The following is a 16461-nucleotide window of genomic DNA, read 5'->3' on the forward strand; positions in this document are numbered from 1 at the left end:
TCTGTTAGAGTTATTGTTTAAAACCTGGCTGAAAAGATGTTATTTGTTGTTATTAACCCAGCGTCCAAACTTACAGGAGTCTAGAAAGTAAAGCTGTCTGCCTTAACTAATTTAATATAGATTAGCTCTCTGTGTCACTTAATGGTTATTTCACATTCTAGCACATCAAAATTATGACAACAGGATTTCCCAAATTTTAGGAAAGACCCTGTCCAACCTGCGCTCACATTTCTAATCCAAATTCAGCCCTGCAGTCCTGAAAATCTCACCCAGCTTCATGAATAACAGCAGGAAGATGCTCACCGAGGGCGATGGGGATTGAAGCATGCCCCGAGACGCCCACACCACTGGGTGTAAATCTGGGTGCTTCTCAGTGGCCTCGCAGTAGCCTTCCTAGTTCAAAGATGGAGTAAAGAGAGCCCTTTTAGGGGGATCCCCTCGTGGGCATCTGTACGGTGACAAGCACCCGTGCAATCTCACAGGAGGACCGCCGTGGGAGAGCAGGTGCAGTAAGCACCCTCCTGGTTGCGTTATGAATACAATAATGTAACCCAACATCACGAAGCAGGATCTGACAGTCGCATCAGCCTGTCAGTACTTGAAAGAGGACTTCATAATTCTAAGCTTCGGGTTGTGACTGCACTTTTTGTTCAGCTCTGAGTTATTGCTTGCATCTTTTAGGAGGTCTAATTGAGTTGGGAGTTAGTCAGCAGATAAACACTCCTCCCTGGAGAGTCAACAAGTTAGTCATTCATGGGATGCTCTTATACAAAATGTCCTGCGAGAAACGAGCCCAATAGCCTGCTCAGGGATTGATAGTAAATGAGAGGAGCAAGATGAAATACTCCTAGGAAGCTTGTAGAGGTTAGGAAATGTAGGTTGCAGTTGCCAGTGAACTCACTGGCTGTGACTAATTTAGTATCGTCAAAGTAGTTGCCCTCACCAAGGGATGAGTCACTGCGAGCAGAGGCAGCTGTAGCAGGCAGGATGGCATTCCCATCCTCCTTATCCACTCCTCACCATCATCTCCGGGAGGGAAGGGAGGTCTCCCCGACCACCCGGCACCCCACAGGTCCCAGCTGGGGCAGATGGACCTGCTCCCTGTGCCAGAGGGATGCTGTGCCTGCCCAGGGTGCTGGCATACCCACCTCTCGAGGAGCCTGCACATCGATGAACTCCTCGAAGATCCGCTGGGCTTTGGAGGCCAGCTTGGCTGCCGAGCGGGTCTTCTTGAAGTCCTCGCAGGCAAGCCAGAACTCCAGGTTTTCTTCGCTGAACTCCGTCTTCAGGAAAGCGCGGAAAGCAGCCAGCCCATCTGCAAGACAAACGTGGGGAGTTACAATGGGAGGAGAAAGAGGGCAGGGAGCAGTCCCTTTAATAGACATCCTTCCATCCACCCCTGCCTACCAAAGACCATTTGATTTGTCTCCCAAGGTCTGCGATCCCAGGATGCGTGCATAGCTTACACCATTGCATCAGCTGGAGTCTCATGAGCTGCCGCGACGCCAAACATCATTTGCTGTTGCTCTGAAAAAGCGTTTTGCCAACTAGCATGTCAAAAGGCTTTCTTCAAGATTAGGGCACCTAAGCTTTGAAAAGTTCCTCTTGAAAATGTCAAGCTTCAATGATACGGTCTCTTTGCCACAGCACCTTGTGCATGTTAATGCAGCACTTTGTAATGTCCTATCTGTCATTAAGAAAAACCTTTAATAAAACATAGCGTCTGTGTTGTCTCCTATGTCTTCTGTCACTTTGCTTTATTGCCTTGTAACATATTTTTAGTTCTTATTTAAACAGAGGAAGGATCTTGGAGACTCTAACTGTTACAGCTACAATAAAGGGGAGAGGGAAAGGACGTGGCATAATTACTACTTGTCTAGTCGGTGGTAAAGGTGTTCTTATCACTTGTTAATGCTCAGCAATTGTGACATTTCCGTAATGTAATCTCAGTCAGCCAGGGCAGATCAGAAATACGGAAAGATTTATTAGGCAATCCATGTCCTCTTAAACCCCTGCCTGGGCATATTTATCGACACAGCTATTGTTTTTTATTTCCTTTCCCTGAACGGCACCAACAGAGTTGAAGTAGCTGAAGGTTTCACACATGCCCTTTCTCCTTCCTTTAGCCTTAGAATAAATTTGGCTTCTAATTTTTTTTTCCAGTAACATGTTTCTAACTTTACCTGATCTTTTTCTATAGGGTCTGAATATTTGTAGTTCGTGACTGGAAACCTCCTGAGTCAGCACCGGCTACTTCCAAGCAAGTGTCTAAAAATACTGATGGAATTGGCAATGCACTCGGCAAGGTCAGACTGCCCAAAAGGGTGCGGGAGCAAGTGCATGTGCGTGTGGCAGGGACAAAGACTGATGAGGGTTTGCAGGACCTGAGCTCCTGCAATGCTGTGGGCTGGGGGCTCCACCTGCCCCCCTTCTTCTGTGGGTGATCTCGGCAGTGCTGCCTTCCCTCCTTCCTCCCGTGGCAGGGCGTGTGGGAGCTGGGACGGAGCCCAAGGGGTGCTGCCTGATGCTTGCTGTGGGTCATTTTCACATATGGGGAAATGTCCACTGGGGACAGGGGCTGGCCATGTCACAGGATCCATCACAAAATCTCTTACAGCTTTGTCCTTGTTTTCTTGCCTGCACCAGGTATGCGAGGAGAAGCAGGCGTGCAACATTGCCCTTTTTCTCCCTTGTGTCCCCTAATCTTATTTCTGCTTCTCTTGTTTCCGGTAATAACTTCGGATATGGAGATATTTTTCAGTTCTAGGTCCTGAGCCTCAGCCCTAAGAAATGGCCCGAGGTGCTGAACAGCAACTAACAATCCTATTTCTGGCTGTGCGTAAGTCAGTGGAGATGTCTGACTTCTGGCTGCCCAGATTCTCAAAGGGAAAGGCAGAAAAGATATTAGGCCAGACAGGACCAAACTACAGGCTAAACCTCTCCACTCTGTTTCTCAAAGCTCCTTCATTAATGGGCTCCGCACTGCTAACTGCTCCATCAGCACGCTGCACTGCAAAGAGCACAGCAATCAGCAACTAAAACAGGTACGTCCCGTCTCAGCTACGCTTGCTTCTTCCTCTCAGCCCCAGGAGGGACAGAAATAGCTGTATCACACCAACTCATCCCGCTACTTCTTAATGCACTCGTAGGAGAAGATCAGGGTTTCAGACTGCTACTGTGGATAAAACCAGGGCTTTTGTCCATGAGCACTGCAGAGCAATTAACAGTGCAAATTGTGGGTTCAAGACAGGAGCAATAATGTGACATTAGCCCCGGAGAAGCCTGCAGAGCAGAGAATGCCAAAGGCACCTCCAGGAGCAGGGTACCTGTCAGGATCATGCTGCACACGGCTGCTTTGAGCCTCTCCGTGAGTAGATAAATATGGTGAATGAGAGAGATGTTTTAGGGCTGCTCCCCTTCCTGAAATCTAGGAGACAGAACACTTTTTCAAAACCTGTGTCCCCTTTAATGCCTATAAAATTCACAGGGCCTGTGTGGGAGCAAGTGGAGGACTTGAGAATAGAGCAGGGAGTCTTTGCAGGAGGAAAAGGAGAGGACATAACAGCAGGTTGACAGGTTTCACAAAGAAGAAAATACAAAAGGGAGAAAGCAGCAGTTACCTGAGATGTATGTCATTTTATATATCGTCAGCTCCTAAAACGTTTGACGTTAAATATTCCAGCACCCAAGCACACTGTTATGACTATACAGTCTCTACTGTGCGTCCCTGCAGAGGTCTTGCTCCCCTTTCTCTGTCCTGGTCTTTTTCTCCCCCCCTTTCCTCTACAACAGCCTCAGAGCCCCAGCACTGACAGAGGATCACTTGCAGAAATAGCAGCTTTGCATGGCAAATAGAATATCTGCAAAATATAGTATCTGCTAAAAGAAGGGGACTTCTTCACGATTGATGAGGTGAGAAAGGCGTTTGCCTCAGCCCTGCCCTGGAGAGCAGCCACAGCAGGTCCCTCCTGGGACCAGGAGGTCTCCATATGCTCTGCCTCCTGCTCTCACGTCAATCAGTTCCTTTTTATCTTAGAATCACAGAATCATTAAGGTTGGAAAAGACCTCTAAGATCATTGAGTCCAACCATCAAGCCAACACCACCATGCCCACTAAACCATGTCCCTAAGCGCCTCATCTACACGTCTTTTAAATACTTCCAGGGATGGTGACTCTACCACTTCCCTGGGCAGCCTGTTCCAACGTTTAACCACTCTTTCAGTAAAGAAATTTTTCCTAATGTCCAATCTAAACTAAGTTTAAATGGAGGACAGATAAATAGAGTCTGGCTGTTCTCCACTTCTTCATATATTCCTGTTGTGACCTCCTCGCAGCCTTTGAGGAGCTGGAAATGATGAGACTGGACCTGGGAGGACCTTGCAGAGGTGGCCTTGGACGCAGGAGAGGTCATCCTTGACTCAAGGCTGCCTGGTTCTCCATAGATTTCATCTTTAGCCTTTGACTGCCTGCCAGCATATACAGCTATGCCTGGCAGCAGGAGTTCAGAGATGGGAGCCCAGATAACTGTGCAGTAGTAAATCGCTGCCCACAAGTTTATCATGGAACAATGACAAATCTAATTGAAAGGGCAGGAGGACAATTAGATATGGGACTGTCACCACCTCAGCTGGAATTTGACCTGGATGTTGATTTTAATCTCCTCCTGCATATGAAGGCTATCAAGGAAGCATTGCTTATGATGATCAGCATTTCAAAGCTCATCCCACCCAACTGGGCAGCTTTTTTGCTGGGGCAACCAGCACTGGATTGCAGTGTGATATATGCAGGAGAGGATCACGTACGGAGTCAGCCTCCTGAAATATCCTGGAAGATGGTCAGAGCACCTGAGATGTGCAATTCCAAAGGGATGCTTTATAGAAAAAGCACAGATATGAAAAGCAGGATTAGAAGTCTTTAGATGCAGCAGCACAAAATATCCATAAAATGTGTATCCTAAAGGCACAGCCATTCAAGAAGGCAGAGACGTTCTGGTATAGATGCACAGCCCTTCAAGACAACTTGGATTGGACACTTATTCAGGAATTTGTCTCAAAAGAGTGGTGAGCCTTGCTTGAAGCCAAAGGAGCAAATCAGTACTGATAAAGCAGGTAGGATGAAGGCAAAGAAATGGAGCTCTTCTACTGCGTGTCAAGAGTCTGAAAGAGGAGCAGAAGATGTTTGCTTTTTACTTTTGCAGCGTAAATGTAAGCTTCAAAATGCCCTGCTCTCCGTTCAAATAGACCAAGGGAAGGCACAAGAGGATTGTCAGGAGGGATTGTGCAAGTATTTGTACATTACCCATCGCAAGATCTTGCAGTGCACAGTACAGCTACAACCCTGCAGGTCACCTGCAAATTAGACAGTGACAAGAATTTGTGTTTTATAGATGGGGACTGTCTGGCAGATCAATGACTATGCGAGGATAGAGACTCAGATCATCCTGACATCCCATTCAAATGTTGTCCTTCAGGCCAAGGAGAGTGGATTCTTTCAAGCAAGAAGGGCTGTGGAGGAAGGGACTGAACTGGCTAGCACAAAACAACACAGGTCTTAGCTAAAGCAAGCTTCAGCAATATGAGGAAGAGCTGAGTTTAGTGGCTTAAATCATTCTGGCAGACAGCTTAATAACCAAGCCACTACCAGAGTAAGAAAGCGATCAACAATCATATTTAATGCATGCATTTCACGCCATCGGGGCAATCAGCACTTCATATAGGAAATAGTAGAGTCCTTATGGCTGGTAGATGGATGGATTAGCTCTACGAAGCATGTTGGGTCCAGGGCTGAAAAGACAAGGCCACAATGCTCTGTATAGCACATGTACATGTTCTCACTGCTGCTTAGCATTTTTTTGGTGAATATTAGCTGCCTGTCACCAGCACAATGCTAATGCTAATGCTGTTCTGGCTTAGAAAGAACCAAGAGTAGGTTGTGATATTCCTGTGCTGTGTAGGAAGAGGAGCAATGTGTAGACAACAGAAGGGGGAGGAGGACAATAAAGTTTGTGCAGAAGAGCAAAGAGATCACAAAACATGGTGGAAGGGGGGAGGAAAAATCACCCTCGAAATAAAAACGGAAATTCAGCGCAAAGGTTTTCTGTGTCGGATGATTCGTTGAAAAGTGACTAAGGGTTGAGGACAGACTGTCCTGCTGGATTCTGGACAAATGACAAGCCATGTGTCCAGCCCCGCAAGGGATGCAGAATGAGACATGCCATTGCTTGTATTTCCCTCCAGCAGCCTGTCAAAAGGAATCTCCATCTGGCTGACCAGCCTGTATCTCCTGGGCATGGGTACAGAGGGGGCATGACTCCCCTGTTACTCACATGCATGCACGCACACTCTGCAGACCACACTGAGCTCCACTTCCCTGGGAGCCACTGCTAATCCACACTGGCACAAAATGGGAAAAGATGCCATAATCTAGCACGTTAAAACCACTGCTTTTGTTCCGTGAGCATCCAAGGAAGCATGCTACATACGATCTGTCTCTTGCTGTCTCAATTCCCTGCTGCAAAGTAGGATCGAACTCCTCTCTCCTGTTGCTTGCCGTTCTCAGAAGCCCTGACCCAAGGGAACACCGCTACGCTGTGCTTGCGTCTCTTGCAGCGAGCTCAGGCAAGGCTCCTGCTGTAAAAAGGGGATCAGCTGGCTGACCCTATGGTTTCAAGTTGATTTGCTTCACCCATTAGCAAAAACAAGCAGGGTATCGTTGCATTGACCTATTCATCTGGGGCTGTCAGTGAAACGGAGTTGAGCTGCATCCTACCATTCAGCACTGGTTACCCTAAAAGGGCTAGGCTGAGGGATGCTGAAGTCCCAATGCCAGTGCAAAAGGAAGGTGAGGGTGTGACAGAGAGAGGCTTTCTGCCTTTCCTACTCACAATCTCTTGCTAATGTCAACGCAAACTCTTCTTTAAATGACCGGGGAATTAATCCAAATCAGATCACTGTATACAGAGCGGCATTGCCCAGCCTGGGAATGTCTGGAGACATGCAACTGCTTCAAGACCCAGCGTTTCTCAATCCTCCATTCAAGATGCTGCCAGAAGTAGCATGTCAGGATCAAACACTACCTACAGAGGTCATTCATTAAAACAATCAGGGGAGAGAGAAGTGGGGGGCTTCACAGGGCCAGCACGCTTCAAGGGATATTTGACAAAAATGAGCATAATGACATTCTCCGTAGAGTCTACACAATACCTGTTCAGGTCACTTCCATTTAGAAACCCTTTGGAGACTCATTAAAATAGGAAGTGGAAGAGTACAAGTTGCTTGCCTTTCTCATAAAGAGTACTGCAGCCCTGCAAGCCTCCGCTGTGTACAAGGGCAGCCTGCTCACCTTGGCATTTCAGTGTTTTAGGGAGCTCTGATCCACCTTCTCTCTCCTTGGAACTCTTTTTTGCATCTGTCCAACCCCTTGCAGTATTACCCACAAAGACTGCCCCATTTTCAGCTGCTACATCCAGCTCCTGAGTCCTACTTGTGCACTCGGGCCTTTTTTTTCCCTAAAGAACAGGCTGGCTGGAAGGCCCCCGAAACCACCTGACTGCAGCAGAAAGCACCACTCAGCCCCCTGAAATCAGCATCACAATCTCCCTTCCAAAATAGACGAGCTGTCCATCCAGCGAAGGAAGAGTTTATGACAGATGTGTCAAGCAGAAGCGGTCTACCTGCTGATGCTGTAAGCCTCAGGGGAAATTCTCCCTGCGCCCAAGCTGGTGCTTAGCCCATGCCCCCAAGCATGAATTCAAATTTTCCCTGGCTAATACTGCTCACCTGGGCAGTCACAGAGAAATTAGACTGAGACAGTTGTGTCTTCTTCTTGGCACTAGAAACAGAATATCAGCTGGCAGCTTTACTACAGACGGAGGCAGGCAGGCAGGCCAGGCGCTGCTTTTCTTACTCTAAAATTTTGGTCAGATAAGGCACGAGACTCCCTTACATAACATCAGCACATGTTGCTAGCAGCAAAAATGCACCTCTCTTTTGTTCTGTTTTCATAGCAGATATTTGGCAATTCTTCCGTGTTTTGGATACAAGTACATATAAGTGAAACCACAATGATTTTACAAGATAATTCCTTTTATGGATATACACTCTCCTCTCCTTCAAACCAGCATAACTAAAATAACACTTCTGTTTCAACAGAGCTTTTAGTATTTGCATCGTTATAACCTTTGACTGCCAGGCAAGCAATTCCAGAAACTTCAGGTGCAGGTTGTAATATATTCCTTTAGAAAGTAGTTTATTAAACAACAAATTTTTTTGTCACTGATCACCACGCAATGTCACCATGACTGCTGATAAAAAAAAGATTAATTTAAATTTTAAAGATCACCTTGTTGCTATTAGGAACTGAATATTTTTCATTAGGTGCCACAGAGTTATCAGAATTACTTTCCGTTCTAGAGACAGGAAAAAAACTGATAATTCATTTATCACTCTATAAGGCTAATTTATTAATAAAAACAGACACTCTTGCGGAGACTGTTGGGTGAAATAATTGAACTAAGGTTTGATTTAGCATTCGCAGCAGTCAACTGAAGAGGGAACAGTCTGTATAATGTCAGTACATAGATGCGTAAATTCACTGGCTTCTGTAACCAAAGCTCTTTTGCTGCAGTCTGTATCTAATAAAGCAAACTTCAACTTTTGCACTGGTGAAGGAGGAACAGGGGCTCGAGTGCAGAATGGTAACACTGATGTGAATATCCTGTCCTCCCCCCTCCCCATCCCCCAGGCATCCTATAGTCTCTTTGGTGCATTTTTCCCTTCTTGTCTTGAATTTTGACAAAAAAATGTTCCCTCTTAGCCATACACAGCTACATCATATTTTTTTTTTTTCTACTGGCTGCAAGAGCAATGATCTCAACAAGATACTGCTGCTAAAATTATATATTGCTTTTTCTGCCTTGGACAGCCAGCCTGTTTAAAGTTGTCACTTAATTCCCTGCCAAAACCGTTGTCATCTCAGTAGAAATCCAGCAAAATTACACTTTATTTAAAATAATAATATAATTCTACACTCATATTTTAAAATGTAAGTGTGGAAAAAACCTGAATCTCTAAGAAAACCAGACAGTTCCTTACTGCAATAAAATAGTCACTGCCCACAATGACTTCTCCCCAACCTTGACTCGCTCTTGTTTTATTCTCCAACAGAAACACATTAATGAACCTATACTGTGAACTTCGTTGCCTTGTATATAATGTCTCAGCATGAAAACGTCGGTGAAGCAGAATAATATTTTCTGAACAGAACTGATACAATCGATCTATTGAATGGAGCGAGGTGCGCTGATTATATGTTTGCACAAGGTTTCTGGATGTGAAATTTTCAGGTTTGCATTGGTAACTGTAAATTAGATTCTGCTACAGAGCAAGTTGTTCAATGATACTGAACCACATACAGTGCTGTGTCGTAGTGCTCCCAGCAAAGGCTGCGCTTCAACACGAGGTAGCTGCCCAGCAGCTCAGAAGAGCAGTTGGAGGGAGAGGGAGACAAGCCGGTGTCGTGGATCCCAGCGGGCTTTAGCAAGCTGAGAACCTGTCATTTGCTTGTGCAGAAAGACCGAACCCAGGGGCACTTGCTAAAAGACGGTACGCATGGCTAACAGCCTTGGGGTCCTGCCTCCAGTGCAAACCCAGGAGCTGGAGAAGGCTAGACCTTGGGTTGATGAATTTATCAGTTATGATCACCCAGTCAAGAGCAAAGCCAGGAAGGGAACCCACAGAAACTCACTCTCTCACCTTTTAACCAGAGGACAAATCCTGCCTATAAATGACTGAGTGTTGCCTAGCGGGTAGTAAGCAGCTAGCCGAGGGACCATTCCTGTGCTATGCAATGCATACTTTGTTTGCTCTAGCTACAACCAGTATTAAGGGTACGAGTGAAAAAAAAAAAAAAAAAAAAAGGTAGAACTTGACCTCTACTCACATTTATGGGACAAAAGGACATCAAAAGAGTCCGCCCATCTTGTTGCTTCTTCTGTTGACAGTCTTCTGTAAAGAAAGGAAGAGGCAAGTTACAGACAACCCACAGCCACTGATCCCCTCTGGGGCTGTTTGACAAGGACACCGAGGAAGGCTGGAATTCTTCTCACCTAACTTTGGAGGTTTACAATGTAGAGGTCTCCAGGTGAGCAAGTCACCCTGGGCTCCCTGTAGAGTCAGTGAGGGGATACCAAGGGACTTGGCTCTCTTCACCTCACATCCCCAGGTAGGCAGGTAAAATGGGCCAGATGAATCACACCCGAGAAGGGACCAATTTTTCCCATTGACTCTAAGCAGAGGCCCAGGGAACAAGTTCAGATGTAGACATTTACATTGTAAATGCCAAAAGTTAAATGAAATGAGACCCATCCCTGCAGAAGTGTTTGTTTCCCTCTCCTGACTTTAAGGGGAAGGTTAGACTCTTAGCTTAGATGTAAGCAGTGACTTGTGATCAGATGAATCCTATCCCACTCATCTCAAATCAGGACTCTGGATTGTCTGAAGCATCTTCCTTAAGCGTTGTGCAAACTAACATAGGACTTTTTGGTGGTGTTTAATAACAAGGCTTAGCTAAGGAGGATTGTGACCTGAAATGGCTGGTCGCCTCTTACACCGAGTCAACTGCTCAGATTTCAATTTGTGATGACAGAGGGGTGAATTATGTCTTCAAATATGTGCAGACATGTCCCACATACAGCAGCGGGGACTGTGCACATGTCCTGTCTCACGGGAGAACTTGTATCAATGATCCAGGTATTTTCTGAGGCTGTTCCTGCTGTATCAGCACTGTTTTGTTTTCCTCCTTTCTTGTGGCTAAAAGAACTGGACAAAGCTTATACAAAGTACAATAAAAGGGAGATAATACTAGAGGGGGTGGTGGATAGGGAGGGGAAGGACAGAAATGGGAGTGGGGTGGGATGCTGCAGCTATACTCACTTCAAAGCCCGGTTGGGCTTGTCCGGAAGAATAGCTGTGAAATCATTATATGAGTCTGATTTGTGAGACAGGCAGCCCAGGCGAGTCCTCATCCCTCTGTTCCTGTGGTCGATGTGGGGGAGCAGGGGTGTGAGCAGGGGAAAACCAAAGAAGATGATGATTATAAGTCTAGCCAGAGTGGCAAAGAAAAACCCAAAAAACAAACCAAAAGACCTCAGTGGCTCTGTGCCTCATCAGACCTGTGTCCTTGGTTCCCTCATCTGTGGGACGGACCCTGAAACATCTCCAGTAAGATGCCAAGCAGACGTTAAGGATGAACACGGCACCAGAGCAGCTGAAGGCTCACCCACACCAGTCATTCAGCTGCTCTGACTGGCAAAAAGGCTTTTAAAGGCTGCGCTTTGGGATGGTTTCTTGGAAAGACCTGCTCTGGTCAGGTGTGGGAGGAGAGCAAAGGGCAGCAATACCAGAAATCAGTCACCACGATCCAGCAGCACCCAAAACAGCACAAATACCAGGGCTTGAGGGCAGGAGGGGGCTGGAGGAAGAAGAGAGGGAGCAAGGCACCTGCAAGGTGAGCCTGTGCTGCAGAGCCACGAGACCCCGTCCGGGATCCCAAGCAGCTTCTTTAGACTCAGGGTTACATGAGAGACTAAAACTGCCTCTTTCCTGACAGGCTTACCCAGCTTTATTGCTTTTTTCCTCTAAATTTCAAACAAGCCCCAGAGCCTTTGCTCCTCCGCCGGCCCCTTGCATCCTTGCCGGCCCCTTCCCGGGATAGCCGGCGCGTCCGCAGCATCCTTCATTACATAACCCCGGGATGGGGAGGAACACAAAGGGAGAGGGAAACGCAACACACACATGCATTATACGGGACTAGCATCGTCTCCTCTCAAAAACATGTAGGTGCCGGTTAATGATTTTACACGGTTTCTAGAAGGGCAGAGCCTATGATTTGCCACTCCAGCCCAAGGGCATCTCTTCTACTAGATTGCCCAGATATTGAACAAGGCCATTCTCTCCTCCAGACCATGGCAGGAGGATTTAGTAACCCAGTCTCCACTTCTCAGCTGCTGGACTCACTTCCAAGCTGGAAAAAGCCCTTCTCCAAGCCCTGCTGCCAAGCAGATGCCAAATACTTTCTGTGACTGCAGAGGGAAGCACAGTATTTTTCCCTTCCATATGTAATTCTTGCAGAACACTTTCAGCACCAGCAACTGAGCCAATCTGTAGCATGCCTGTTTCCCCCTTCTCCTCCCGCCCTTCAGAGAGTTTCTATTATTGCACATTTTAATGTAATCTTAAAGCAAATTAAATGTTAATTAAATGCAATGAGTGTCTCCCTGGCGCAGCACAGGCAGTTCGCAGCATTTAACAAGTACAAAAACCTGGAGACCTTCAGTTGCAGAAATTGTTGCACAGCCTCAAAATATGGACCCGTGACCAGTGGTCTCGGGATGCTATGCTACATAAACCTCAAACATCAATGCAAAAATACTGTTTGCAAAGTGTCATGTTCCTAGCTGAGCATGCTGGACTTGCTGTGCTGAAACGGATACCGAGTCTGCTATAGGATCTTTCTGGTACCTCTCCTGATACCTCCTGTCCCCAACCTTTATCTTTTCTGTGCTGTTTGTTCTAGCAAGCTCACGAATTTCTCAGCAAGAGGTGTGACATGCATTACCGCAATGCTGCTCAGATTTCTCTCTGATGCCTGAGATCAAGGGACTGCAGCAGGGAATCAGAGCGTATGGGGAACAGAGATGCTGCGCCACGAGCAAGGAGCTTGTGGAAGAGCAAGGAGCTCTCATGGAACACTGATCTCCAGGTGAGGACTTCCAAGACAGGACACAGGAGAAAGAGAGGGAAAGAAACCGGGTCTGCAGGAGGTGGAGAGGCAAGGGAAGGGCAGGAGGGAAGAGGGGACACTGCAGCGAGCTGAAAGGCTCGCTGGACGAGGTAGACAGCGACAGGATGGGCAGGGTGAGGGATGCATCATGTCTTTTCAGTTACCTCCGTGGGATCAGTAAGGCAGCCATTCAGGCATCCAGTTATAGTTAACCCTTTAACTGGCTGGCTTGGACAGCAGTCGGGGCTGTTTGCAGGAGGCAGGAGTGCGGAAAGGAGGGATTTACTGTTTCATGTCCTGGCACTTAAAAATATATCAAAGAATCCTCTGCAAAAAAAAGGAGGGCCAGTTGTTCTCAACCCATTTGATCCTTGCCTCCTAGCATGGAAGGTCGATTTTTCAATGGAAGACGTTCAGAGTTGAGGGATGATCACAGAGGAGAGACAGCATTTCCTTCTAAGACCAGGACCACGGGTTAAGTCCAGCTTCAGGTCTAAAGTGATTTGAGTTTGGCGTTACAGCTCACCACAGAGCAGGAGGAGTTGGCATTATCGCACTCATCATTCAACACTTCTGAAGGTCTCTCCTCGACAGGCAGAGCTCCGGGCTGACCTCGCTAAGACGACCAAACTAGCTCTTGTCCCTGTCCCTCCAGGTCATGGCTGATGTTAGTGGCCAGGCATCATGGAAAAGCTGGCACTGCAAATAAAATAACAGGAGGACTTCACGTGTCTGCAGATGCTGGTCCTTTCACCATCACAGGCTCAAGCACTCACACAAAAATAACTCAAAGAAAGCATCTCCTCTTCGGGGTGGTGGGAACCTGCGGAGAGCCACCACGGAGTTGCACAGTCTGCAAAGTGGGAGGAAGGAGGGAGGGAGGGAGGGAGGGGATGGCAGGGTCTCTTTGAGCCTTGGCACACAGGCAGCTGGTTGAAAAAATCTCACATCAGAGAGTGAAGGCGAGGTCCACCAGCCAGGAGACTGATGGGACAAAGAGCAGGACTCTATAGTGAGCAAAGGGCAATCCTATTTGCCAGGATACGGCCAAGCTCCAGATAACCTCCATGTCCTCTTGCTCAGAGGGAACAACTGAGGAAGAGACAAAGGAACTGATGAGAGCAGAGACTGTGCAAAGGAGCCAGGACCCTGCTCTGCTGGGGCCTGGGGAGATCCCAGAGCTTGGGCTGCCCATCGCAACATCCCTTTTAAAACCTGATTACATTAAAAATGCACAAAGCCTCTTCCCAACTAAATTAATGAAACTGGGATTGCGCTACATGCCAATGAGTGCATTTCCTTAATCCCTACCCTGACCGGCTGCTTCCATACACTTTAACTGAAATCAATCCTTGTAATTCCTTAAGCCCCTTTAAATTTCCTCATTAACAGCTTCACGGGCATGTGGGGCCACAGCACATGATTTCCTAGAGTTCAGCAGCCCCTACTCCTCCATCCCACTGCCGCTCCGAAGTGATGGCTGGAAGCAGAGCTGGGTGCCCTCTCCCTCGCAGGCTCCCCTAGCAGCCTGCTTTTTGGGGTACTGTTATGAAACAGCTTTCTGCTCGCCCCCGCCCCCGGCTCACCAGCCCCTGCAACAACAACCTGCACAGCTGAGCAGCACTGAACTTCCCTGTGATCCCAAAGTCTGTCTGACTTCACGGACACCGAGACCTGTATTTCCCCTGAAGGCAATCCCACTGCTAGGCTGACATACTCACGGATATTTCCTCTGATGGCAAATAAAGCCAGTTGATTATGACTTTAGGAATATAATCTGTGGGATTTGGTAAAGGCATCCTGGTAGGGGTCCATGGTGAGGTTTTTTGCCTCCTGCTCCATCATTCATCCTACCTCCCCCTCCTACGAAAGAACCCCAGTGGTCAAGGAGAATTGCCAGTCTCATCATGGATATGTTTTGGGGGTTTCTCCTTGGGAGACAGAAAAGGAGGGGTGTGATTATGATATTCAGGTTATCAAACCACCCCCGGGAGATCACCTGAGCAAAGATAAAGAAGCCATCCCAATAGAAAAAATTAGCAGCACGAAGGTTAAAAAACAAAACCAAACCATGAGATCTCAGGGGCTTCAAGAGATTAAGACCATCCATTCACATGCAGAGGAAGCCAGAAAAAACTGAACACAGAGGCACTGCAGACAGAGAGATACAGAGAAAAAGATACTCACTGTCTTTGACCTGTCCTCTCTGCCGGTGGGTCTGTGCTGACAGCGCGGTCAGAGAGGCTCTGGGGAGAGAGCAGAGCGGTCTTCTTCAGAGACAACCCCCTGCACGGGGTGAAAGTCCCACTTCGACAGCCCTCCCCACCTCTCTCCGAGGAGCAGCAGCAGCGCAGCTCAGAGCAGATTGCTCTTGCATCCAGCAAAACCCTACAGCAGCCTCAAGCCAGCAGGCTGGGGCTCGGCTGCGCAGCCGGCTCCCACCGCTCATCGGCAGCACTGCCGAGGAGCCCACCTGATCAGCACGTTTCACTGCATCCCCTCCTCGCCCACCTGGCAGCAAAACCCCAGCTTCTCCCCCGTTGGAGATGGGGGAACTGCTCCGCACGGGCAGCGGATGCCAAACGCTGGCAGGGAGCATCTGGGGGTGGGGGTGGGGGGAAATGCCTGCAAAAGCGCTCGCTGTTGTCACCCTGGCTATGTTGGAATAAAGCATCCGCCTGCATCATTTTAATCAGCTCCTCTGAGGTTTAGGAAAGGTTGCTGCCCTCAGATCACAGATCATCAGGAGTTGCCACAAACAGAAGGGATGGGAGAGTTTAATTAAAGAGGCCAGGTGTCAGCAGGGCCAAATAAAATCATTAACAGGCAAAGGAGCACCTTATTGCAAGGCAAGGGATGACAGAAGAAAAAATCCACCTGGCAAGACAGTGATGTGACTGACCTCTTTCATCCATCTCCCTTTCTCTCACCTGATGTGTGCAGTCCTGCTCGCTCCCTGCCCCACAGCAGGGTCCCTGCAACCTCCCTAGGCACACCTACCCTGCGGTATAGGCTCCGATTCCCTTTTCTCTCCTGCACCCACACCTCCATCCTCCAGAGGATGTATATTGGATCTCCAGTGCACCCCAGTGACTCTAACAACAACCTAACCCACGGCTCCCCAGCTCTGGGCTTAGCTCAGCCATCAGTAACAACACCTGGGTGTCACGCAGGCTGCACAGGCAACGATGTGAGTCACTGACTCACCCAGGGCTCAAGCCATGGGATCTCCATTGCCTTTTTGATCCTGACAAAGTTGTCTGACTAAAAAAAAAAAAAAATAAAAAAAATAATAATAAAGAAGTCCTCTGCAGTTAAACAAGTCATTGCCTTTTTCCTGGAAACTTGTAGTCACCTGCCTCTTCTCTGCTAAAGCACTGCTGGATCTGACATCCTGGTGCTACCAGCAGGAAACAAGTCTTGAGACAATACATTATCACCAGGCAACATCCCTGGGGAAAGACAGAGTCCTGCAAAACTTACTATGAAAACACAGGGCTTAGTAGCACTGCAGCAGTGATCCCAGCTCTCCACCATCTTAGATCCCCTCCTTCGCAGCTCAACTTGGCAAGGAAATACTTGCCTTGTTCCCATCCTCCCATTGCAAAGCTCAGGTCATCCTGACTCAGATTAATCATGTCTCCAGTTATCAGAAGACAAGCACTGAAAAAAATGCCGCG

The 16461-nt window shown here is 47.7% G+C and overlaps 1 protein-coding gene across 1 annotated transcript in view; it reads right to left on the bottom strand.

The window, feature by feature from the left end:
- RGS8 (regulator of G-protein signaling 8) overlaps nucleotides 1–15032 on the bottom strand; it is a 15963-nt gene extending 931 nt beyond the window's left edge. The window contains exons 1-5 of the mRNA XM_009581831.1: nucleotides 14969–15032; nucleotides 12946–13480; nucleotides 10933–11034; nucleotides 9941–10005; nucleotides 1149–1315 (exon numbers count right to left, since the gene is read on the bottom strand). Of these exons, the coding sequence (XP_009580126.1) occupies nucleotides 1149–1315; nucleotides 9941–10005; nucleotides 10933–11034; nucleotides 12946–12971 (360 nt within the window). The 5' untranslated portion in view covers nucleotides 12972–13480; nucleotides 14969–15032. The remainder of the gene's footprint in view (nucleotides 1–1148; nucleotides 1316–9940; nucleotides 10006–10932; nucleotides 11035–12945; nucleotides 13481–14968) is intronic.
- Nucleotides 15033–16461: the final 1429 nt, after the last annotated feature.

Source organism: Fulmarus glacialis, unplaced genomic scaffold (genome assembly GCF_000690835.1).
Source record: "Fulmarus glacialis isolate BGI_N327 unplaced genomic scaffold, ASM69083v1 scaffold1807, whole genome shotgun sequence".
Lineage (NCBI taxonomy): Eukaryota > Metazoa > Chordata > Aves > Procellariiformes > Procellariidae > Fulmarus > Fulmarus glacialis.